Source organism: Momordica charantia (assembly GCF_013281855.1).
Source record: "Momordica charantia cultivar OHB3-1 chromosome 8 unlocalized genomic scaffold, Mcharantia_2.0 BLBB01000008.1, whole genome shotgun sequence".
Taxonomy (NCBI): domain Eukaryota; kingdom Viridiplantae; phylum Streptophyta; class Magnoliopsida; order Cucurbitales; family Cucurbitaceae; genus Momordica; species Momordica charantia.
The window spans coordinates 10,671,993-10,698,973 of record NW_028275166.1 but is presented as its reverse complement, the minus strand read 5'-3'; the positions used below and the strand labels follow the sequence as shown (position 1 = coordinate 10,698,973).

Below are 26,981 nucleotides of genomic sequence, written 5' to 3'. Positions count from 1 at the left end.
ATCAACCCTGGTAGCTTTATTAATAGAAATAGTTTGCTCACTTGATGGTCCAACAGTATGCGAGTTCTCTAATTCAATCTCGAATGAGTTTGAAGACACACTGTCTAGTTATTTGTGTAACTTACACTACCTGACAACTCCTAAGGCATGTCAAATTCATCAAATTTCACATACTCTGCTGATAATACATTGCTCTGGACCGGGTTCAAAAAGCCATAACCTATAACCCTTTACCTCAGATGGATAACCAAGGAAGATACACTTTCTTGCACGTGGCTCTAGCTTGTGTTGTTTAACATGTGCATATGCAGCACATCCGAATACCTTCAAATGACTAAGATTTGAGGCTTACCTGACCAAACTTCTTGAGGAGTTTTCATATTCAAGGCAACTGAAGGACTCCTATTTATGAGATACACTACTGTCAAAACTGCTTCACCCCAAAACATTTTAAGAAGCTTTGCATTTGCTAACATACATCTCACCATCTCAAGCAAAGTCCGATTGAACTGTTTTGCAATACCGTTCTATTGTGGTGTGTAAGAAGCTGTATGATGTCGCTAAATTCCAGCTTCTTTACACAAAGTTACAAAACTGTCGTTTATACACTTCAGACAATTATTTGTTCTCAAAACCTTAATTCTTTTTCCAGTTTGGTTTTCTACCGTAATTTTCCAATGTCTAAAGGTTTCAAACATCACTCTTCTTCTTCAAAGTAAACACCCACAACTTCCTTAAAAAATGATCAACAATACTCATAAAGTATTTTGCTCTTCCAAGGGTTGGAACCCTCGCTTGTCCCCACAAGTTCGAATGGACATAGTCTAAAATCCCTTTGGATAACTCTTTGCTTTTAGAAAATTTTAGTCTAGTAGATTTTCCAAGAGTACAATGCTCACAAAAAAGTCATTCTGAAGGCTAGAACTTACCAAACAAACCTTATTTTTGTAATTTATTTAAACCTCTTTTTGAGAGACATGAGCTAATCTATTGTGCAAAATGATAGTTTCTTTATCACATTATCCTAAAACAACATTTGCAAAATGAGCGACAGTTGAGGTTCTATTTAAACATACAAGCCATTTCTAAGAGTATCTTCCATTTTAAGAAGTGAACCTTTATAGATTTTAAGTGCACCTCCCTCTGAATTGTAACTAAAACCTCATTTATCAAGCTGTCCAAGATAGATCAAATTTCTCTTCAAATCGAACAGACAAATTTTTCTCAATTTCATCCTAGAGTTTTAACTTGACTGATCCTATACCTTTTACAAGACAATGTTGATTATTGCCCATCAAAACCTTGCTACCTTCAAGTTTCTCAAAATCTTGAAAGTAATGTCTGTTTAGGGAAGAGAATACCCTGGACATGTGGAGGACCCCTATTGGTGTTCCAAGATGACTCATGAGTCATGTCCAGCTCGGACCGCCGAGATCACCGCCACTAGCGTCGACAGATACTAAGTATGAGGGCCGAGGAGAACCTGGCCGAGGTCCGACCTACCAGGGAGCTCGGTAGGGGCCGATGTGAGCTACTGTCAGCGGCGTGATTATCGGGTGTAACCGTCGGTCCCAAGATTACCGGGTGTAACCGTCGCGAGATTAGCGGGACTAGAGATAGAGGAAGAGGACCTCACTCCACGATCAGGTACGATGATTTTTGACCTCGAACTAAACTGGGAATCCGACCTATACTGACTTGATCGTCAGAGTGCTCACTTTTTTGTGCAGGTCCGCCCAAGTATTCAGATCGGTCCGGAGGTCGAGTTCGAGCTGCAATCTGAAATACACTGTTGTGCATATCCTTGCATAAACATTTGGCGCCGTCTGTGGGGAAGACAATCTAAGTCATCCCAATTCTTTTAAACTAACACGCGAGCGAACATGGTTCAACCAGCGAACTCGACCAATACGGCAGATCGAAGGACTCTAGCTGCCAGCGATGCCCACCAGAGGGAGGTCGGAGCAGCAGTGGTAGAGGGGCAAGGTCACGACGGCCTAGCAACAGAACCCCTCCGCAGGTCGGCACGAATCACCGCGACTGTCCTACCACCTGCGCACCCAAGGACATCCAAGGCCACCCGTGGCCGAGGTGGGACCTCTAAGAAGGGCGCCCGGGGTCCAGCCCCGGCTCCAACAAGTGAGAACTTTGACGCACTCCAGAGAGAAATGGAGGCAATGCGCACACAAATGCGGTCCATGGATGAAATGTATAACGAAATGATCTTAGCTGCAGGCGCAGGGTCTCGATCTGAGAACTGAGTGATGCGCGTTGACATACGCGAGCCAAGGGGTTCCCACCTCGGCCCAGTCGAGGAAGAACATCCCGAAGACATCGAGAGCGAGGGACACACTCGCCGGGGGGGAGACCTCCGTGAGCATCTCAACAGAAAGAGAGGCTCATCTCTCCGAAAAGGACAGTCACCATCCCGCTCACACAGGAGCTCCAACCAGCAGGCTGAATCCTCTCACAACCCAGCAACTTCTGCAGGAGTGATAACAAGGGAGGAGTTCGACCAGCTGAGGGACCAGCTCGACGCTCAGGTGGAGGCCTTAAAGGCCAAATGTGAGCAGAAAGAAGGTTCACTGAACGATGGCAACTTGGGAGAATCGCCTTTCACCTCGGACGTTTTGGAAGCACCGATCCCTCCGAAGTTCAAAGCTCCTACCGTGAAGCCTTATGATGGGTCAAAGGACCCCAAGGATTATGTTGAGGTCTTTGAAGGCCTCATGGATTTCCAGGCGGCATCAGACGCAATCAAATGTCGCGCCTTTCAGATCGCACTTACTGACAGCGCGCGATTGTGGTATCGGAGACTGCCAACCAGGTCAATCTCAACTTACTCTCAGCTGAGAAGGGAGTTCCTCACCCAGTTCTCTTCTCGGCATTATGACAAAAAGATAGCAAACCATCTCGCCACCATCAGACAGAAGGAGGGTGAGACGCTGCGAGAATATGTCGCCAGATTCCAGGAGGAGCAGTTGAAGGTCGCACACTGCTCCGATGACTCGGCCATGTGCTATTTTCTCACCGGTCTATCCGACGAGGCCCACACGGTGAAACTTGGAGAGGAGGCCCCGGCCACCTTCGCCGAGGTGCTTCAGAAGGCGAAGAAAGTCATCGATGGACAGGAGCTCCTCCGAACCAAAACCGGCCGACCAGAACGAAAGATCGGCCGGGGTAGAAGTGGAAAAGATATAGAAAAGGCAGATCCAAGGTCCAAGGACAAGGGATCCTTTTCCAGCGGCCGAGCTGAGTATCGAAGGGCGGAGAACGGACCTACCAGCAGCCGACCTTACGAACGCTTCACTCCGACCAAGATTCCAATTTCCGAGATCCTAACGAACATCGAGGAATCTGGAATGGAAAAACTACTCAAGCGTCCTGAGAAGCTTCGGGGAGCCCCGGAGAGGCGCAGCAAGGACAAGTATTGCCGTTTCCATCGGGAGCACGGCCATAACACGTCGGACTACTGGGAGTTGAAGCGCCAAATTGAGGATCTAATTCAAGATGGCTACTTCAAGAAATTTTTGGGAAAGCCGAGGACTGGCTCGGCAGAGAAAAAGGAAGAGCGGAAGTGTTCGAGGACGCCGCCCCGGCGCACTGACCGACCTGCGGTCATCAATACCATTTTCGGAGGGCCAAGCGGAGGTCATTCCGGACATAAAAGAAAGGAGCTAGCTCGTGCAGCCAGGCGCGAGGTGTGCATCATCAGGGAGTAGGGGCCGACCTGCCCAATCACCTTCGACAATACAGACTTAGAGGAGGTGCACCTGCCCCACAATGATGCACTTGTGATCGCTCCCTTGATTGATCATGTGGTGGTTAGGAGGGTGCTGGTAGACGGAGGCGCATCTGCTAACATCCTATCCTTACCGACCTACCTCGCCCTGGGATGGACGAGGTCGCAATTGAAGAAAAGCCCGACACCGCTGGTTGGGTTCTCTGGAGAATCGGTCATCCAAGAGGGTTGCATCGACTTGCCGGTCACACTTGGGCATGACCAAACTCAGGTCACCCAAATGGCAGAGTTCGTGGTAATTGACGGTAGATCGGCCTATAACGTCATCTTTGGGAGACCCATCATCCACCTATTTCGGGCCATTCCCTCGACACTTCATCAAATTTTGAAGTATTTCACCCCCAATGGCGTGGGCACAGTCCGAGGAGAACAGACCGCTTCGAGGGAGTGTTATGCCTCCGCACTCAAAGGCTCATCAGTCTGCGCCCTCGAAACTCTCGCCGGTAGGGATGGGACGCTCGAGTTCGAGGCCGACCTGCCGAGGAGGGAGTCTGCCGCACCCACTGAGGAGCTCGAGCTTGTTCCTCTGCTTAGTCCCGAGAAGCAAGTAAGCATAGGAACCAAGCTGGGGGCCACCGACAGAGAGGAGCTAATCCACTTCCTCAGATCCAACTCGGATGTTTTTGCGTGGTCCCATGAGGACATGCCTGGCATTGACCCGAAAATCATGACGCATCGCCTCAGCATAGATCCGTCATTCCGACCTGTAAAGCAAAAAAGAAGACCTATAAACAAAGAGCGGAGTGATGTAATTTTTGAGGAAGTTAGCAAACTTTTGAAAGCTAAATACATAAGAGAAATTTCGTATCCCAAGTGGCTCTCCAATGTTGTATTAGTTAAAAAATCTAACGGAAAGTGGAGAATGTGCGTAGATTTTACGAACTTAAATAAGGCATGCCCGAAGGATTGCTTCCTGCTGCCGAGGATTGATCAGCTCGTGGACACCACAGCCGGGCACGAACTGCTCACCTTTATGGATGCCTACTCTGGGTACAACCAAATCAAGATGCATGTCCCCGATCAAGATCATACCGCATTCATAACAGACCAAGGTCTGTACTGTTACAAGGTCATGCCCTTCGGTTTAAAGAACTCAGGAGCAACCTACCAAAGAATGGTGAACAAAATGTTCGGCAAGCAGATCGGCCGGAATATGGAGGTATATGTGGACGACATGCTCGTCAAGAGCAAGCAGTCGAAGTCGCATCTCTCCGATCTGACCGAAGCATTCGAGGTTCTGAGGACATATCAAATGAGGCTCAACCCAGCTAAATGTGCCTTTGAAGTCTCTTCGGGCAAATTCCTTGGCTTCATGGTGAACAACCGGGGAATCGAGGCCAACCCCGAAAAGATTAAAGCCGTGATTGAGACGGAGGCACCTAGGACGCTAAAGCAGCTTCAGTGCCTCAATGGCAGGATTGCGGCCCTGAACCGGTTTGTTTCAAGGTCGACAGACAAGTGCCTTCCTTTCTTCAAAGTCCTACGAAAGAAAGGGCCGTTTGAATGGACAGCGGAGTGCGAGCAAGCATTTCAGCAATTGAAAAGCTACCTCTGTTCGGTACCTTTGCTCGCCAAGCCCATGCCGGGGGACAAGCTCCAATTGTACTTAGCAGTGTCTGACAGTGCCGTCAGCTCGGCCCTAATCAGGCAAGAGGGAGTGCGGCAAAACCCGGTCTACTACACAAGCAAGGCTATGACCGAAGCCGAGACTAGGTACCCTCAGATGGAGAAGCGGCGGCAGATTTCATAGCCGAGCTCAAACCACCTTCCGAGTTGAGCGAGTCCGACCTACCGTGGACAATCTATGTCGATGGATCCTCCAATGAGAAGGGGTGCGGGGCCGGGGTCCTCTTGCTCGGACCAGGAGGCGAGCGATTTGAGTATGCCCTGCGGTTCGGTTTCGGACTTCTAACAACGAGGCTGAGTATGAAGCATTTATTGCCGGCCTGCGAATCGCTAGAGCATTGGGGGCCTCTTGTGTTAAGGTCTTCAGCGACTCCCAGCTGGTTGTAAGCCAGATCAAGGAGGAGTATCAAGCCAAAGACTCCCGAATGGAGAAGTATTTGGGCAAGGTCAGATCGCACCTCGCCCAGTTTCGAACTTACGAAGTAAGCCGGGTTCCCCGAGCAGAAAATTCTAATGCTGACGCCTTGGCCAAGTTAGCGTCGGCGTACGAGACCGACCTGGCCAGGTCGGTCCCCGTCGAGATCTTAGGTAATCCCTCTATCTCAGAGCCAGATCTGATGGAGATCGACACTCCAGAGTCCTCATGGATGAACCCGATTGCAGACTTCATTAGGGGCAACTCACCGCAAGACCCCAAGGAGCGCAGAAAGTTGGCAAGGCGAGCAGCTCGGTTCGTGGTCCGAGGTGGAGCATTGTACCGACGCGGCTTTTCCCTACCTCTATTGAGATGCCTAACCCCTGAAGAGGGCCTGTACGTCCTTAGAGAAATCCACGAAGGGGTGTGCGGCAATCACTCGGGCGCCCGATCGCTGTCAGCCAAAGTGATCCGACAAGAATACTATTGGTCGACCCTCAGCCAGGACGCCAAGAAGTTCGTTAGAACTTGCGACAATTGCCAACGCTACGGAACCATAATCCACCAACCTCCCGAGCTGCTCACCCCCATCTCGGCCCCGTGGCCATTCGCGCAGTGGGGGGTAGATATCATTGGTCCTTTCCCATAGGGCAGGAGCCAGACCAAGTTCGCTGTGGTAGCTGTGGATTACTTCACAAAGTGGGCCGAGGCCGAGGCGCTCTCACACATAACGGAATCCAGAGTCACGTCCTTCGTATGGACAAATATCATATGTCGCTTTGGTATACCGCAGGCCATTGTGACAGACAACGGGAAGCAGTTTGACAATGCCAAGTTCAAAGACTTTTGCAGCAAGCTTGGCATAAGTCACCTTAGCTCGTCCCCCGCACATCCGCAAGCAAATGGGCAGGTGGAGGCAGTGAACAAGATCATCAAGCGAGGCATCAAACTTAGACTGGACTCCAAGAAAGGCAGGTGGGCCGAGGAGCTACCAGAAGTTCTGTGGTCGTACCGGACCACCCAAAGAGAATCGACGGGTGAGACCCCGTTCTCCCTGGCCTTCGGCTCCGAAGCTGTAGTCCCGGTTGAGATCGGCATGCCATCTGACAGAGTAGAGCATTACGAGCCTACGGCAAATGAGGAAGAGCTGCTCCTCAACCTCGACTTGTTGGAAGAAAGAAGAGCAATGGCCCAGCTACGCCTGGCGGAATATCAGGGTAGAATGGCCAGACATTACAACGCCCGCGTTCGACCTCGGACTTTTCAGGTCGAACATCTAGTCTTGAGGAGGGTCCAAACCCATGTGGGTGCCCTTGATCCGACCTGGGAGGGCCCGTTTGAGGTCAAGGGCATAGTCCGACCTGGGATGTACATATTGGCCGATCTGAAAGGAGACGTCCTCCCGCACCCGTGGAACGCGGAGCACCTGAAGCGTTATTATCCCTGAAATGCCAAAAGGATTTTCCATGGATCTGTAAAAACTGTTTCAAAAGAATTATGATTGGAGTAAATGTGATGATTTAATTTCATGATTCCGAGTTCGACCAGAAATTAAATGGGGGCCACGGACTCCCACGCGATCACATTCCAGCAGTCGGTTAAAATCCAATCCTCCAAAACCTAAGGGTACGAGGTGCGATGCCAAAACCACTGACGAATTTAAAATTCAAACCTTCAAGGTAAATAGGCGATGTGAAAAGTTCAAAATGATCAAGCCTCCGAACTTGAGGGTACGAAGTGCGATATGAAGAATAGCTACGGACTTAGGATTTTAGCCTTTTAACGTTTTTAAGTTAAGGGTGCGACGTTAAAAAATCCAGAGTTGGTGCAATGCATTGAACACTAAGAGATTATAACTCAAACTTGCAATTATTTTAGTTGAAGGCGCGACCTCAAAGGTAAGAGGTGCGAGGTGACATTGGCTGCAGTTCAAAGAAAAAGCAAAGAAAGGAAAGATGTTACCAACACCAAAGTAAAAACGAACAAAGCTTCTTCATTAATGGAGAGCAGAGCCAAGGCTTATAGACCTTGCAGCTCTGCCCTGACACATACAAACAAAAAAGAAGAGACGAGAGACAGGGAAAGGCCTCATGAAGGATGATCGCCTAAGAGCCTGCCTAAGGAGCGCCCTCCTGAGTGGTGCCGACCTGGTCCTCTTCGAGATCGGAGCAGTCAGAGTCCAGATCTCTGACGTACTTGTCCACCAACGCTTGGGGACCAGGGGTGCCGCCAGGCCCAGATGCCCACTGCTCGGCATACCTCTTCTTCAGACCACTGAGATCGATCTGAAGGTCAGGCATGTCGGAAGCAATGCCCTTCATGAGGAACTTGAAGCCCACGTCAGAGAAGTCCTTGGCAAATCCATCGAAGTCAGGATGCTGCCTAAACGATTCCTCCAATAGGACTCCATTGCTGAGACGCTCCTTCGCCGTCTCCAGCTCGGCTGTCGCACACTTCAGCTTCTTATCCTTCGTTTCAAGTGCCTGGAGCATGTCGTCTTTCTCCTTCAGGAGTTGGAACTTCTCCTTCTCCAAGCCCCTGGTGATAGCATGGGCAGCTCGGAGTTGGGCCTTGCGTCTGTCTTCTTCCTTCTTCAGCAGCTCAGCCTTGGTCTCCACCTCGGCCTTCAAAATTTCCACCTCAGAGTGAGTCTTCAGCACCTCATCCTTCATGGTGGAGGAAGCAGCCTCCAAGGCAGCAGAGAACTCATCTTTCTCCCTCGCTGCCAGAACTTCCCTCCCATCCAGCTCGGCCTTCACGGCCAGAGCCGATTGAATGGAAGCAACGAACGCCTGAGAAAAAGTACCAAAAAGAAGTTAGACCGAGCTACCTGTTAGGTAAATCGAGCAAAAACACCAATCTTACCTCAGCGGCGTAGCCGATGGTCCTCTACAGAACGGACCCTGGGTCGCTCACAAATTTGGACGCCCTCCTTAGGCAGCGGTCCAAACTTGCGGCCGAGATGCGGGACACCTGGTCCCTCACCCCAGAACTTGACGGCTCAACTCTGAACCGTGCCATCACATCGGACGTCCCGCCCATTCTGGCCTCAGGATCGTCCACCCGATCTGCGAAGCCCGCAGGCAAGACCCCACGAGCTCCGACCTCCAAGGGACTTCCTCCGCTTCTTCTTCTTCTTCCTTCGCTTCAGAGGGACTTCCTCCCTCACCTCCTCGCCCAAGGGCAAGGCGTCCACCGCCTCGGTCTGATCTCTGGGGCGCTTCTCCCTCGAAGGACCCCCAGAAGACTCCAGCTCGATCACTGGGGCTGGATCTTCCGAGGCTGACCTTACCACAGTAGGAGTGGCAGGTTTCGAACTCTGGGCGGCCTCAAGAGCACGGGTTCGGCCCTTGGACTTGCGCTTCACGTTGCTTGCAAATCCGCAAACCATGGCTGCAAAATAAAAACAGGGGTCAACACAAGGTTAGAGGAAAAAGGGGGGAAGCAAGCTCGGCATACCAAGTTCAGAGTTTGGGCTTGAGGATTCAATGGGACGAACTGCAGGGTTGTAATCTAGCAGCCCGGACTCAAGCAGCAGCTTGTCGGTCACCAAGGTTCCGACCTTCCTACCCCTCGGAAAGCGCTCCTTGTAATATTTCAACGTGTCGAAGGAGGCTTGCGTAAGCTCGGGATTGGTCGGATTGAAACTGCACAAAGACAAAATTTGAGTTAGACCTGAATGACAGAAAAGAAAATTACAAAAAAGTAAGAACTACTCCGTACCTAGGTTCCCAAACCTAGTGGGGACGTCAAAGAAGGAACGACCTGACTCGTCCTTTGCAAGCCATTCCCCAGAAGCGTAGAACAACTTCCTCACCCATCCCTTGATGGAGGTCGGCCCCTTAACGATACCGCCTGCGCCTTTCCTTGCGCACATATAGAACCGACCAGGCTTCTTAGCTATCCTTTTCGCTTCGAAGCACGCGAGGAGCTGGTCTACGTCTAACAGCTCGGCCTCTTCACTATCCCGAGCTCGTAGCCAAAAAAGGATGGCCAAAGCGAAAATGACACCCCACCCATTGGGGGCCACTTGAGCCGGAGCTAGCCCAGTTCGGAAAAGAAACTCTTGGACGAAAGGGTGAAGGGGAAGTCTGAGGCCGTACTCAAACATTTTGAAGTAGAGAGTGACCCATCCCTCCTACTCTCTCCCCCTCCTCCGGAATCCTGAGGAGGATGTTCTCAGGGATAGCGAACCCCTTACGAAGGGATCCGAGGTAGTGCTCGGGTATCCTAGAAGGGTATTCCAAACCCTGACCCGAGGTGGAGGCATCACTATCCTCCCCGTCATCGGAGAACCTAAAGTTATCTATCTCCTCGAGCTCGGACTCTAACCTACGAGCTAAATCTTCATCGGATCCTAGGTTGCTGCTAAAAGAGGACGACATGGCAACTACGTTCGAAAGAGAAAGTGAGGGAAGAGATCGACCTACCAAGGGTTCGAGCTACCTTCAGATCGAACTCCAATAATTCAGGGAACGTAAGGTATGACCTGAAGGATTGGGGGTATTTATAGCTCGTCGGGAAAATTTCCCCACCGTACACGTGTAATCAACGAGCGGCTAGGATCCTCCCTAAGATCCGAAACGTCGGAATATTTGAATATTCCGACGATAAATCTACCGCAACGGTTATATTTTCTCACGAATAGGAAGCCGCCACGCGTCCAAATCAAGTCGAATGAACTTCTCTGCCAGGTCAAGATCGGACCAGACAGAGAGGGGGCCAATGTTTGGGGAAGAGAATACCCTAGACACGTGGCGGACCCCTATTGGTGTTCCAAGATGACTCATGAGTCATGCCTAGCTCGGACCGCCGAGATCACCGCCACTAGCGTCGACAAATGCTAAGTATGAGGGCCGAGGAGAACCTGGCCGAGGTCCGACCTACCAGGGAGCTCGGTAGGGACCAATGTGAGCTACTGTCAGCGGCGTGATTATCGGGTGTAACCGTCGGTCCCGAGATTACCAGGTGTAACCGTCGCGAGATTAGCGGGACTACCCCCCATAAGTAGAGGACCTCACTCCACGATCAGGTACGATGATTTTTGACCTCGAACTAAACTGGGAATCCGACCTATACTGACTTGATCGTCGGAGTGCTCACCTTTTTGTGCAGGTCCGCCCAAGTATTCAGATCGGTCCGGAGGCCGAGTTCGAGCTGCAATATGAAATACACTGTTGTGCATATCCTTGCATAAACAATGTCTATGAGGTGTCACATGATAGGAACATCCGGAATCAAGTATTCACTCATCATTAACTGCATTCTCAGACACAACTAACACTTCTGCTGACTCATAAGCTTCAAGCACATTTGCAACAATTTGCTCACCATTTTTCTCCTCCCTCTTGTTCTTGTTTTTTAGTTTGAAGCAATCTTGGATCAAATGATGTTCCTTATGACAATAATAGCATTTTCTATTCTACTTACCTTTAGATTTAGATCTATGCTTGGTGTTCTTTACATGAGATTTTCTTTTAGCTTCTGATCTACCTTTGACCATTAGCACTTCAACATCATTTTTATCATGTTTGATTTCAAAATCTTTAGATCTCAAAGCATCTAAAACAATGGCTAACTGTCAACAAATCTCTACCATATTTTATTGCAGACTTTACTTCTTTATAGCTTTCAGGTAATGAATTTAGGAGAATAATAGCTTGATTTTCATCATCTGATTTTTCTCCTGTATTTGCTAAGTCCACCCATATCTTGTTGAAATCATCTAGGTTTTCTTCCAAGGATTTTGATGGTTGCATGCTAAATCCAAAAAACATTTCCTTTAATTAAATTTTATTGGGCAAAGATTTACTTAAATAAAGTGATTCCAACTTGTTCCATAATCCCTTTGCTTTTTCAATGTCATTAACCTGTCGAAGTATGTTAGCAGAAAGGTGAAGAATCATTGTGCTATAGGTTTTATCCTCCATCTCAACTTGTTTTTCTTTGGTCATCTCTACTGGCCATGTTTCTGGTTTATCTAAATTTTTTGCTTGAACTAAAAGAGTTTTAAGCTTTTTTCTCCAAAGGCTAAAATCCCTCTTTCCATCAAACTTATCTAGTTCGAATTTTGCCGACATAATTTTAGGATTTTCCATTTTAGGCTAACCAGACATAAAAAATTCATAACATAATAGCCCAAAATAATTACTATTTAGCCAAATCAGACAATTCAAAATAATCGAACCCAATAGAAAAATCTAAAACAAGCCAAAAATAGTTATTAGTCAACCAAACAAAAATTTTAGAACAGAAACCTTCAGTACAACCTAAAAATATCATATCAACCTGACAAATCAAACAATTTCATAATAGCCCAGATGCTTGAATGGAAGCTTACAAAATCAAGAACGGAATAGACTGCAACCGATATAATTTACCTTCGGCTCTAATACCATTTGTTATGCGAAAATACACCAATAACTACTGCTTGAGAAGACGACACAAATAAATTCACCAAGCAATATTAACACTAAATCAAGTAAGTAAGAAAAGAGAAGACGACATAAAAATTTATAGTGGTTCGATCAATGTGGTCTACATCCACTGTGCAAGGTGAGAGAAAACTTATATTAGCTTCAATATCGAAGAACGATACATAGCGGAAGAGGGAGATTAACAAACCCAAAAATCTCAAGTAGAGCAGCCAACGAAGAAGGTGAAACAATGGACAAAAAAAATACAAGGAAGAAACTTCTGTATTCTTCCACCTTCGGTTGTTGTGTTGCACGGAAGAAGATGAAACTCCAAATTTTATTTTCCTGCTGCTAAACCTTCAATCCCACGACAGTAATAGGTTTTGAAGAAAAAACCTACATGGGCTCGCACCAACCTACAAAACAAAAAAGGTTAAAAATAGATATAACCATTTAAAATAAGTCATTTTAAAAAATGACCAAACAATTTTCAGTTTTGAAAAATGGGCAAAATCTCTGCTAATTTTTGTTGTATGAAATTACCCTTCCATGATTTTTAAATGAGAGAATCGTATCTATATTTTAATCATTCAAATATTTTGAGAATCCTATTTGTAGTTTTGAATTTAAATATTTTTACAAGAGAATTTTACTAAAAAACCTAAAAGGAAAAAATATTAATTAAATTAAAATCTAAAACAAAATTTAAACAAAAAAAAAATTATTTTAGAAATAGAAATCCCAAAATTTAAACAAGAAAATAATTTTAGAAACGGAAATACGACTACCAAAGGTGGAGACAAATAAAGGAACAAACGTGATGTATAAATACAAAAAAAAAATACAGTAACAAGCATGATGAACAAATACGGTTAACAAATGAACAAATACGGTCAATGAACAAATATGGTATACAGATGAACAAAACAAATGAACAAATATGATGAACATAGGAACAAATACGGTAAATAGATGAACAAATAGAATGAATAGATGAAAAAATACATGAACATTAAAATGAACATATACTGTGAAAAATAAGGTGAAAACATAATGTTTATTTTTGTGACACAATTAATACAAAAATTTACCTTTGAATTCATACTGTTGGCCTCTTTCTTCTTCACCGTTGGCCACTCCCCATCCCATTTACAGCTTTGTCACCTGCCTTGTTGTTCCACTCCTTGTATCCCTTGCTCAATTCCATCAATTCCCTGCTCCCTTGTCTTGTTGTCTCTCTCGTGATACTTATGTGCTATCCACTTTAAGTTATGTTATGTTATGTTCAAATATATATTTAAAAACTGAGACAGATGGTTTCTAAAATCTAGAAGAGAAAATTTAGAAAAAGAAAAATAATATAACAAGAAATAACTTTGAGAATTTAAGATGGTATGATTTTGATTTTGAAAATAATAATTAAATAGAAAGAATAAAATGGTCAAAATCAAACCTGTAAAACAGTTGAAAAAATTAGAATGGACATTTTTTATTAACAAAAACCATGTAGCCATTTTTTAAAACCAAGTGACAAAATAAGGAGTTATTATAAATTCTAAAACAAAAATTGCCTCCATGGAGATTTCGGGCCTTAACAAATAAAAGGCCAAGCCCAATCTTCTTTGTAAAAATACTGTTGTGATACTTGAGTCACAAAATAACAGTTACTATATATGTTTTCAATTAAAAAATCAAAAGAGGACGTTTTTGTTTTTTGTTTCTGGTTATCGAATTAAAAAAAATAGAATTACTTTTGGTAATTATTTCTTGTTATTTATTTATATATTGAAAAAAAAAGAAATGAAACATATTTGATAATAATTTTTTATTTATTGTTCTATAGAATTTTAGATTAAAAGTAAAAGTTCTATTTAAAATTTAAATTTTCAAATGAACTCTTTAAAACTTTTACGTTATATTTATTTTGCATTTAAAAAATAATAAAGGATGATATAATGTTTTTATATATGTTCCGTAAAAACGCGAAACAAAAACAAAAAGCATGATTTTGTTGTTTTGGAAGTTTTTTAAAAACGAGAAATGAGAAACAAAAACAGTTACCAAATGCTTATATTTTTTGAAAAAATAAAAAACGAAAAACAAGAAATAAGAAACATGAATATTACCAAACCATGAAACCATTTTATTATATACTAACTGTCCTAATTTTAATGTTTAGCCCCAAAATTTTAGACATTGTTGTGATAATCCTAGTTTTAGTCTAAGCAATAGAATATTTGTCCCATGGTAAAATATTTTACAAAAATGACAAAAATATAAGAATCTATGTGTCTATTGTCTACGATACACTTTATCTACGATATATTAATAACATACGGTGTGTGAAAAATTCTATATTTTTAAATGCTTTTTCGGTGTAACAAATTTGCATATATCACGAGTTTTGCCACACCTATTATTAAAAATTTTTAAAGAGTTTTTTATTTGTTAATTGTGATCTTTTGTGTATATTTTCTATTATTAGCATTATTAATTAAATAGTTATAGATATGATTATTAGATAAATGTTCGCTAATTTCAACCTGACATAATATAAGAATCGAAAGTGAGAATAAGAGTAGGTACTGCTATAGTCCTAGAAGTTTTTGAGCTTGAACAAAACGAACTGGCATAGTTCATGTCGTCAGTACCACTAATTAAACCACAATGGATATGAATATTAGACAAATGTGTGTTCTTTATAACATATTTATTTTATGATATGCAGGACTAAAAATAAAAGCAAAAGAAGAAAAGAAGAAAAACATACAAAAAGAAAAAAAACATAAACATAAATGTATAAGATCTAAACAATATTGAAATATAAGAAAAGTTAAATACAACAAAAACAAAATAGAAAATCAACATTAGTTTACATGAATGGTGATAAAAAAAACAATGGAATGAGAGTCGGTTTATATTTATTAGAATTAAAAAGAAAAAAGAAAAAAACTATGGCATTGGTTAAGGATGTACAAAACAAAGGAGATGGTGATAAGTATTTTTTTCACACTAAATAGGACAAAATCGGAATTAGTTACGTTTAAACATAAAATCCTCTCAAATCCTATCTGTTTGGAACGGAAAATATTTTAACAAAAATAGAGGTTCCAAACAAGTTCTTTTGTCACTTGGTTTTAAAAAAGAAGGACTTATTGGAACCAAAAAGATTGGAGTTTGGAGGGATTTGGATTTTGAAATCATTTCGCTTGTTTGGATAGGTAAAGGAAAAAGAATTTGAAATCATAAATGAATAATAAATAGAGGGTCCATGATCTATCAAAGAGGGAGCAAAAAACAGGCTTTGCTCCCCTTTACAATATGAAGAAAGAAATTGGAGTCGAAGTTTTAGCTAAGAGTAGTTCGACCTATACAAAAGATGAATCATCTTGGCTTTCCAAAGTTAATTATTTTGCATTACAAAATTAATATAAGATTAAATTACTATTTAAATTTAATCTTTGTAATTTTGTCTGAAAAAATCTTAGTAATTTCTAAATATATAAATTTAGAACCCTTTCAATACCTATTTTTGTCTTATTTGTTTTTAATAAACTGTTAATCCTCATCCCTGTCCCATTATTTTTATTCTAAGTAATCAAGGAATTCCCATTTGGGAGGGGGATTCCGTGTAAAAATTACCGATTAAGTAATTAATTTTAATTTAAAATATTAAAATTTGTAATAAATATATATAAATTGTTTCTAAGTTGCATGAAAAATTGGTATTTTATATTATTTAATAATATAAATAATCAATTCTTAAAAATATTTTAATATATTTTTAGTACAATATGTGAAGTTGGGGATTCAAATTCATGACTTTTTTGTCGAACATATGTACCTTAATAAAAAATATTAAATATTTTTATTTATAATTTAGTAAAAAAGATAGTAAAAAATGAATATTAATTATTTAATGAAAACGAATCGGGAATGAGGTTGGGGTGAGGTGAGAAATGCAAGACCTGTTTGATAACCATCTCGTTTCATGTTTCTTGTTTCTAATTTTTTTAGAACTAGACACATGAATTAATTTGGTAACAAATTATGTTTCTTAATTTTTGCAAAAAAGAAATAGTGATAACTATTTTTTGTTTTTTGTTATTATTTTTAATTTTTTTTAGTAAATACTTTGTAGTGCCAAGACTCGAATCCACGACCTCTTGACCAATCATATATATCTTAATTCAATTTGGTTTAATTTTATTTTTAATTATAATATTTTTGAGAACATAATTAAAATAAAATTTAGTATATATAATATATATTTGAAGAATATGATCCATTAGAAAAAGATATAATTTACAAAATAAATTAAAGTATAAAATATTAGTTTTAAATAAAGAAAAAAATTTCAAATTATTTTTAATTTAATAAACAGAAAATGTATTTTTTGTTTAAAAAAATATAATAGCCTAAATAAATAATAAATGTTCAAATTACTTTTAATTTAGTAAATAGAAAAATATTTTTTAAAAGAAAATAAAATAAAAATTAATGTTCCCCACAAGAATTGAACTTAACATAGAAAAAGGAATGCATGTGACAGTTTGTGCCACTGGACCACATGTACGTTCTCTTAACTTTGAGACAATATATAGTATTTATTCTAAAAACGCTCTTGAACAAGAAAAAATACGAAAAGCAAAAACGAAACAACTTTTTAGAGTTTCCAAAGTTTGACTTCTGTTGGGCCTCTTATTAATAGCTCCAACGTGAGTGTAAGTGTATACTATCACAAGTAATAATATTTAAGTATTCCAAGTTCATCTACATAGGGATTAATTTTCTTCTAAAATGATTTTGTAAATTGCTTGAATGAGCAATCGGGTTTGGGATAAAGTTGGTGAATTTGTTGGGAACACGAATTAAAAACACAAGGATTAAAAAGCCAACCCCGACCCCTGCTACTATTTAGTTTTACAAAGATGAATTACACCTACCAAATGTGCTCGTAATTACGCTTAATTTATACAAACTAGTTCAACTCCTATTCCATACCACTTTGATTTGTTTAGAAGCTTAGGCTAGTGTTTACATGTCTATGAAATTGTAGAATCTTAAATAAATCAAATTTCAACTTACGTTTAATAGGTAAGAGAGCATATGTCTAGGATCTTGTTTTAGTTCTTATTTCTAAGTAACTTCTCATTTTACCTTGATGAGATTCATTTGACTCTAACATTGTCAAAATTAAAATCAAACTAACGTGATTTAACAAGTGGCCAACAAGAAAATCAACGATAAGTAAAGAGAGCGTAATACGACACTTGATTAACCTAGTTATTGGAGGAGATTTGTGGGACAACACTTGTTTGACCTTGTGTTCTGACATCCCAATCAAACGTAGGGGGTGATGGAATTACCCCAAGTTTGGAACACATGGTACTAAGACGAGAAACAACAAAGGATTTTGTGAGGCAGCTAGCAAGTTGATCTTGAGAAGGAACATAACAAACATTGATCTATTTGTCAAAAATTTTGTCACGAATAAAGTGAACATCGAACTCAATGTGTTTAGAGCGAACATGGAAAACAACATTTTTCGCAAGTTATATGACACTCTGGTGGTCACACCAAATGACCAGTATATATTGTTCTAGTTATATTAAATAACTTTGGAATATACAATATATATATACATTTGATATACAATATATAATTAATATAATAATAACCTAAATAGTACATGGATAAGGTTGGGTACCTTATTCTAGTAACATTATGGATAAGACCCGCTTTGTAATAGTAATAGCTACAAACGACTTTATCGAGGTTGTTCATATAGAGACATGCGAGTGTGGGTATTCTATACAACGAGTTTGTATAATACCGGACCGCGAGAGCAAGAGCAAGCTTTGTCCTCACTCACATGCTTCATAGTAAAGCAACTAGAAGGTCATCCAGCCGAAGATTGCTCCAGGTCAAGCACGCTTAACTTTGGACGATTGAGTTATGAAAAAGGAAGGTGCACCTTGTTGGTATAGGTAGTAACTATTATTTCTTTTAAGCTTTCTTAACCATACTTTCTACAGTCTCAGGATCCCTCTCATTCGAATGTGGTATCGGTTCATTCTAGTCGGATGTTACATGCCCACCAGCTTCCACTTTGGTTCGTCCCCGAACCACATCTTACTGGGAGAGGTTCCACTCTGATACCATTTTGTAACGCCTCAAGCCCAGGATTCAAAATCCGGATTTGACACCTCTTTGCCCCGGCATCCCCTGCGACCCTACCGCGTCACCGTCTAGTTCTGAGCTACTTATAAGAGCGTAGACTATCATTACAGACCAACACGAGTCCTTCCAGCATGCTTTGTTCTCACTCATATGCTTCCTAGTAAAGCAACTAGGAGGTTACCCAGCCAAAGATTGCTTCAGGTCAAGCACGCTTAACTTTGGAGTTCTTAAGATTGCTCCGTCTAGTTCTGAGTTACATCATGTAACGCCCGATTAGAATGAACTGATACAGAAAGTATGGTTAAGAAAGCTTAAAAAAAATAATAGTTACTACCTATACTAATAAGGTGCACCTTCCTTTTCGGTAACTCGATCATAAGAACTTTAAAGTTAAGCGTGCTTGACGTGAAGCAATCTTCATACCACAAATGTTGATTAACTCTTAGGTCCCCTTACTAGCTCACAACGGGTAAAACGAGGATCGAGATTTTGAAAGAATTTGAAATGTTCAAATTATATATCAGGGAATGTATATAACGTATATTATGATACATTATATATAATTTATTTTTGAAAAAAGATTCAATAATGAAACTATATGTTAGGAGATGAATATTTGAATAGGATTCAAATAATTAATATGAATTGGATTCATATTAAAACTATAGGTTATACAAGAGAGATGCATTTGAATATGATTCAAATATATATATAAATTTTGTGTCTAACTTGAACGTATGAGGTATGTCTTGAGTTGCTTTCAAGATTAGAGAGACTTTAACAACAAAAAATGAGAGAGAACTAAACAAAATGGAGCTAAAATAGTTGGTGAAGAATGATGTAATAAAATATCTTTTTATATTAGTACAGGTAAAAGAGTTACAATCTTTTCGAATTCCAAAACTATTGATATTCTTGTTGGGTGTGTTGCCCTAAACTCGTAGTTTGTATTTTGTAAAAACAAATGTCTATTTAATAAAGTTTTATTCAATAAATTTGTTGTTGAATCATAGTTTTGCATTATCCAAAATCCAATAAACTAAACATCCAAGGTTATTTGTGATGTAATCGGGACAGTATATATACTGGGTATATAGTTGATATACGGGGTATATATTTGATATACCCCTGATATATGAATGGATAATGTCCCGTGAATAACCTAAAGGATCTATAGTATATGGATAAGGCTGGGTACCTTATCCTGGCAACACTGTGGATACGGCCCGCTCTGTAAAGGTTACAGACGACTCGATCCAGGTCGTTTGTGTAGAGACATGCGAGTGAGGGTATCCTATACAATGAGTTTGTATAAGACCAGACCGCGAAATAAGCAATCTTTAGTTGTAACACCGTTAACTAATAGATTGCCATTTCTCAGGATGACCAGACAACTCATTCTCAATCCTGAGTGAGTTATGGACTTTTGCCCATGAGGGCTCGTTCTTTGATCTATATGGGTGAAAGTGGCTTGAGTCGCCGACTCAACATTCCTACCATTTTGGGGACGAGACCGAGTGGGGAGCTGGGAACATAACTTCATAAGATGGAATTCACTCCTCCCCGACTTTAGGGGAGTAGATGAGTGTTCCCTTAAATGCTGACTCCGGGACTTGAACAAGGGGCCCCACCCTCTCATTGGCCGAGAGGGACTTCCGGTTATTGGTTGGACCATAACCGGGTTGTTCATTAGAGGAGCAGTGGTGTTTAAAGAGTAAGATGTAACTTAGGGGTAAAACGGTAATTTGATCCAACTTGAGTTACGAACACTCGTGAAGGATTGACTCGTCATTAATGGTCGTATATCCATGGACACCAAAACATTCTGCAGTGAGAAGAGTGCAACTGCGGGTCTTTAGTGGAATGACCCGTAGTTAACGAATCTAGATTAACTCGGTCAATGAGTTTGACCGATTAATCTTGCATCGTTGGAGCTTCGGATCTGTAGGTCCATTAGGTCCCCTTGCTAGCTCATAACGGGTAAAACGAGGATCAAGTTTTTGGAAGAATTTGAATTGTTCAAATTACTTAAGAGATTATATGTATATTGATACATTATAATATATAGTTAATTATAAATTAAAACTATATATTATGAGAGAAATTATTGAATGAGATTCAAATAAAATTAATATGAATAAGATTCATATTAAAACTATAGGTTAAAAATAATGTGCATAAGATGTACATTAGAACTATAGGTTATACGAGAGAAATGTTCTAATTTTATAAATAATTAAGGATTAATTATTTATGTATATATATATTTATTAATTATTAATTGGATTAATAATTAATTATATTAATTAATTTGATTAATTATATATATATATGTATATATATTAATTATTATTATATATTATATATATATATATATATTAATATTAATAATATTATTATTAATATTAACTCCCCTGCAAAATTGCAGGGGAGTGGGAGGAGTTGTGACGTGGGGAGTTACCCCACGTCCCCCTTCTTCTTCCTCTCCAAGTGTTGGAGAAGCAGAAGAGGAAGTGAGATACAGAACAGAAAAACTCCCACAATACTCTCTCAAAATTCTCTCAAACTCTCCCTCTCTTCTATCAAGGTGCTACCACAAGCACGATCCCGAGACCCAAGAGGATAGCGAGGAAGATCCGGTGGTGGTGTTCGAGGGGAATTCACTGAAGAAACGATCTTCAAAGGTTTGAATTTCCTCTGTATTTTCCCTCTGTAAAATTCGATTTTGTATCCCGAAAATCAACAACGAAAGTCCGCTTCGCTCCGGGATTAACATCCCTTCAATTCTATTATATTAAATATTAGTATTAGTAGTGAAAATCATTAAATTATTCACAAATTCAATAAGAACTTTTTTCATATTCCAACCTTTTAGATTTCTTGTAATTGTTATGGTTGATAATTAGTTAATTAAATAATTTTGTAGTACAATTAATTACTATTTTTAATGAGGAATATAGAGAAGTTTATGGAATAAAAATGAATACTAAATTAATCTATTAATACAAAAAACCTAAATAAAAGTTGTATTAAAAAAAGACAAAAATAAAAAAAACCAAAGAAAGAAATACCTAAATAAAGAAGAAACGTGGTTGAGGAGTTTTTAATTAAAAAAATAAATAAATAACTTAAAAGGGACAATAAATTGAAGAGAATCATAGGAGCGGGAGAGAGAAACATAAATTGAAGAGAATGATAATTTATGTATTACTAAAAGAGGTAAAGGTTAATATTGTCAAAAAAATATTTGTTCCACATCCGTACTTTTATATATACACTAGTATCTTAACTCGTGCTTTGCACGTTGTAACTTAATTTATTTAATCTAAGTGAATATTATTTATGTCTGAGACTATTTTTTTGAAGCATTTTTGTCTCTCGATCAAACTAATAATTATTTATTAAAATACAATATTATATAATTGTTAGACAACACTACTTTACAATTCAAAGAAAAAAAACTTATTCTCTTCAGAATGGAAAGGAGAAAGGAAAAACAAAATTAGGAGGTTATGCAAAAGTTCCGTGGGTAGAAAAATAGATAAGAGATTTTTTTTTTTTTTTTTGGTCTTCTTTTGTTTAGAAAGAGTTGGAGAGTTCCTGATATGGTCGTATAAGATGAGGAAGTTACAGAACTATTAAAATTATAAATTTTTAATTTTTCATTCTTAATAATTATAATTAAAGATAAAGGTCATAAATTTTGAAATTGTTTTTTAAATATAATTTTGCTATAAAGAATTTTAAAAAAGGACTAAATTTCCTATATATATTATAATTAACGATAAAGAATTAATTTTAGTAATAAATTGACAAAAATTTTATATTCATAATTATCACATTTTATCATTTCACTTTTATGAAATAATTAGTTTTAATATATTTTTTAAAAAATTACATTATTTTAATAGTTCAATAATGTTATAATCTATTTTTATAAAAAAATAATATAATCTATAATTAAAGATAAAATCATAAATTTTAGAATTAATTTTAGAAATAATTTGCCAAAAAATTTATAGTTAGACTTTTAATATTCATTTAATTTTAAATTATTGGTTTCATAGTGTATTTGAACTTTGATTTAAATTTTGTTTAATTATTAATAAAAGTGAAAATATAATGAAAATCATAAATCGTATAAGTCAATGTTTTGGATGAATAAGAACATTGAGATGTTTATTTTATGATAACAATTTTACGATGAATCCAATTATTACTTTCAATATAGTTTTTATATTTTTACTTTTGTAGACATTGTTTAACTATTAAACTATTATAATGTTTCAAAATCTATTATTAATTATAATTAGAGATAAAGTTGTAAATTTTTAAAATTTGTGATTGTATTAAAAGTGGAAAATCATAAATTTTAAAAGTCAATGTTCTCTAATAAATAATATAGATAGATTTATTGCTAATGAAAAATTTATCAATGCATCTAATTATTAATTTCAATATATTTTCACTTTTTTATTTCTTTAAATTTTGGTTCAATTATCAATTATAATTAGAGATAAAATTCTAGATTTTAAAATTAATTTTTAAGAATAAGTTATAAAATTTATATTCAAAATTTTCACATTATTTTCAATATTCATGTTAATTTCATGAATGTACTTAAATTATTGAAGTGTACTTTTATTTTAAAATTTATTTAATTACTCTAAGTGAGAAATTATAAATTATAAATTTTAGAAGTAAATATTTTGGAGGATGAACATAGAGAATTTTATTTGATTAAGAAAAAACTAATTTCATTTTTATTAAAAAAAATTGGATTATTAATATTCTCTAATAAAATCTTCATTAAACAAAATTTTTAATATATAAATATGATGAATGATACTCGCTAATAAATTATATGTATATATTTACCTTTTACCAATGTTTAGGATTGTTAAACAACACTCTACTCTAAAAAATATGCATGTCATCTACTGCACTAATTAAGAAATCGTCATAGAGAAACGAAATCGTGATACGACACGTAAAAATAATAACAAGCAAAAAAAAAAAATAGAAGAGGAAGGAAAAAATAAACATCAAATTATGTTGAAAATAGATGGAAGAAAGATCTTTTATAGCGGTAAAAGAGATAGGAGGTAGTACAACTTTTGATATTCTACACGCTTCCAATATTCAATAATTAAACCCTGTTACATTGGAAAAACTTTTCATATTCTAACATTTTAAATACAAAAATCAAATGAAATCTCGTAAAATTTCAAAAGATAAATAAATTAAATAGGTTTGATCAATCTTAATAGCATCACATTGAACACAATTGTTAAAAAAAGAAATCAAAGCAAAAATAATTAATTGAGAAAAATACATTTTTGAAACTTGAGGTCTGAGCAGGGTGTCTATTTAGTCTCTGAAATTTTATAATGGACATTTTTAGTCTTTGAAATTTAGAAAATGGTTCAAAATAATCCCTTAAAGCTAATTTACTGTTAGTTGACTAACGAAAAAAATGACGTGGCAAGATGAGGCGACAAATTTTAAATGAGTTATCAATTTTTATTAATTTTATATTTGCTTTTAGATTACGCGGCTTTTTAAATTTTTTTAACGTTGGTTTCTCTCTCCTCCCTCCTTTCCCCTTCCTCTCTCTTCCTCTTCACCTTCTCCAACTAGGTTTTTAAATACCTATTAACATCCAATCATTACCATTTCTTCAGATCACTTCGCGTTAATTTCTCTGTAAAATGATACGTAATTTCCCATCTTCAAGTTCAAGAATTAGCAAAACGCCATCGAAATGTCAATTTCATTTGGCTAGAACCGAAGTCGTAGACGGTATTTCTCTCCACGAATGACTTAGATCTCTTCACTTTCCCCATAAATTAACACCCCTTTCGCTCAAATTTCTTTCTTCCGATTCACGATATACCCTCCCCCCACCCCCACCCCACTGGGTTTTTGTGGGAAAGTATGTCGGACGCCTTGATCAATGGATTATCCCGAGCTGGAGGAGGGACGATCATTGCTCAGCTCATCACATATACCCTCTTCAAACTGTAAATCTTTGACTAAATTTCGAGTTTATGGTACTGTAATTTGTTTTCTTACTGATTTGAAGAAGGTGAAATGAAAGTGTTGAAGACTGGATTCACGATTCAGAGTGTTAGGTAGCAAAGGAATTGGAAGGGTTTTGGGTTTTTGAGGTTTAAGAGCGAAATCTCCATCGAAGGATGGTTTGTGGCGGAATTTCAAAAGTTTCGGCGAAGACTTTTTCTCCCGTCTGTCTTCATCCATTTATATTTACAGACTCTGTCTCTCTCTTTGAGGATACAAGGACAATCAGATGTTCATTTTTTTAACCTAGTCGGAGGAGAGGAAGAGGAAGAGGAAGGGAGGGAGGAGAGAGGAAAAGAACGTAAAAAAAAAATTTAAAAAGCCACGTAATCTAAAATCAAATATAAAATTAATAAAAATTGACCACTCATTTAAAATTTGTCACCTCATCTTGCCACATCATTTGGTCGTTACCATTTTCTAAATTTCAATGACTAAAAATGACTATTTTAAAATCTCAATGACCAAATAGACACCAAGTTCAAACCTCATGAACTAAAAGTGTATTTTTCCGTTATTAATTTTAGTTGCCGGCAACCAACACCCAATAAAGACATATATGGTATTTAATAAAATATGAAGGATAATTTCGTCCAAAAAAAATTTCTTCCACATCCGTACTTTTTAATATATTATAGATTATAGATATAGATATATATAATTTTTTTCATGACAAAATCAAATTATATTTTGTTTAGATTCCTAAACAGATTTAATTTAGATTTAATTAGTAATTAGTTAATATGATATGGTTTTCATTCAAACATTTTAATTCTAAAAATTAATCTTTTTAAATTAGATTTAAGTCTAGGGTCTTTTTCTTTTAATAAAATGTATTGGGTGGGATCTCTTGAAGAGACCAACCCACCATGGTAAGAATTGTTTACAACTATCTCTTCTGAAGACAACTTTACACGACACAAGGTCATCTTTTGGAAGAGAAATCTTACAATATTTTTAAACATAGTTTGAAAATAATTATTCTTAAATAATTAGTTATTATCTTTACAGTATAAAAAAAGTCCAAAATTATAGATGAAGAAATTTTAGAGAAAATAAGTTTGAAAGAGAAAATTTTGGAAGAATATTTAATTTTTAGAACGATAAATGTGAGAAAGATAGGTTAGAAATGAAAGAAAAAGATTCCGCCCAAATATTTTTTTTTTACTTTTGAAATTTATTAAGAATCTCAAAATCATTTTTGAAAATAAATATAAAAGAACTAAAATGTGTTATCAAACCAGTATGTTTATATAATTTCTCAAAAAAAAAAAGTATATGTTTATATAACCACTCTTAATTTTTTGGACGTTTTTGAAATTTACTAAGAATTTTAAATTTATTTAGAATTTGAAAACTCTTTTTACAAAAACGAAAAACAGAAAAATGGAATACTTATCAAACAAATATATTTAGAAAAAAAAAGAAAAAAGAAAAAAGAAAACAGTGAACAGTGAACGGAAGATTATCAATAGTCCTAATATTCAATTTTAATATTTAGTCTTCGACTTAATACCATCGCACCATTCTAACAAAAAATTAGTCATATAATTAACATGGACCAATAAATCAATTTATTTATTTTGTAAAAGAATGAGTTTTTAATATAAAAAAATGAATATAACTGAACCAAAAACACAAAAAATGATAATACAAGGACTATAATTATAATTTATTTTTTTCATTAATTAGTTACATTTGTCATTTTTTTATTTTGAATTATATAAAAAAGAAAAAATTGATCTCGCGCTTCAGTAAGCTAGATTTAGAAAGCAAAGAGACCGGCAACGGCGACACCACCAACGGCGGCGGCAGCGAATTTCAGATCAGAAGCGCCGCTATCTGCGGCACCGCCGGGTGCGTCAGCCGGAGAATCAGAGGCGGGGCCATCGGCGGCGGCATCAGGGCCATCGGCGGCAGCGTCAGGGCCATCGGCTGCAGGGCTTTCGGCGGAGCCAGGGGAGGGGGGAGAGGAGACGTCGGCCTCCGGCGAGGCAGCGTCAGGCGAATCGGCGGTGGGGGCATCGGCGGGAGAATCGGCCGGAGAGTCGCTCGCAGGCGACGGAGAAGTGGCAGGGGAGGAGTCCGGGGAGCCGGCCGGCGCGTCGGTGGAGTTGGACTTGGGAGACGCCGCCGGAGAAGACGACGGAGAGTCAGACTCCGACTCCGCCTTGGGAGACGCCGCCGGCGAAGACGACGGAGAAGACGACGAATTGGAGGCCTTCGGCGCCGGGGCATCCGAGGGCGAGCTAGCCGGAGCCTCGGCAAAAACGCCGGCGACGGCGGCGGCGAAGATCAGAGCAAAAACAACAAGAAATTGACGAGCCATTGTCAAATCCGAATTAAAAAGAAAATCAGAAAGGGGGAAATTAAAAAAGGGTGGGGCAGTAATTTTCTCTGAGGAGGAGAGAGAAAACCCTGCAATGGAAGAGAGAGAGAGAGAGAGAGAGCGAATGAA

At 38.5% G+C, this 26,981-nt stretch overlaps 1 protein-coding gene across 1 annotated transcript; it reads right to left on the bottom strand.

The window, feature by feature from the left end:
* Positions 1 to 26,168: 26,168 nt before the first annotated feature.
* LOC148209499 (uncharacterized) lies at positions 26,169 to 26,981 on the bottom strand. The gene has a single exon (XM_088127998.1). It carries the CDS (start codon positions 26,850 to 26,852, stop codon positions 26,289 to 26,291), a length of 564 nt encoding a protein of 187 aa, XP_087984124.1. The 5' UTR covers positions 26,853 to 26,981; the 3' UTR covers positions 26,169 to 26,288.

Bases quoted from the DNA above. Each gene is read 5' to 3' on its own strand.
- LOC148209499 (XM_088127998.1), bottom strand. From the start codon at position 26,852: ATGGCTCGTCAATTTCTTGTTGTTTTTGCTCTGATCTTCGCCGCCGCC.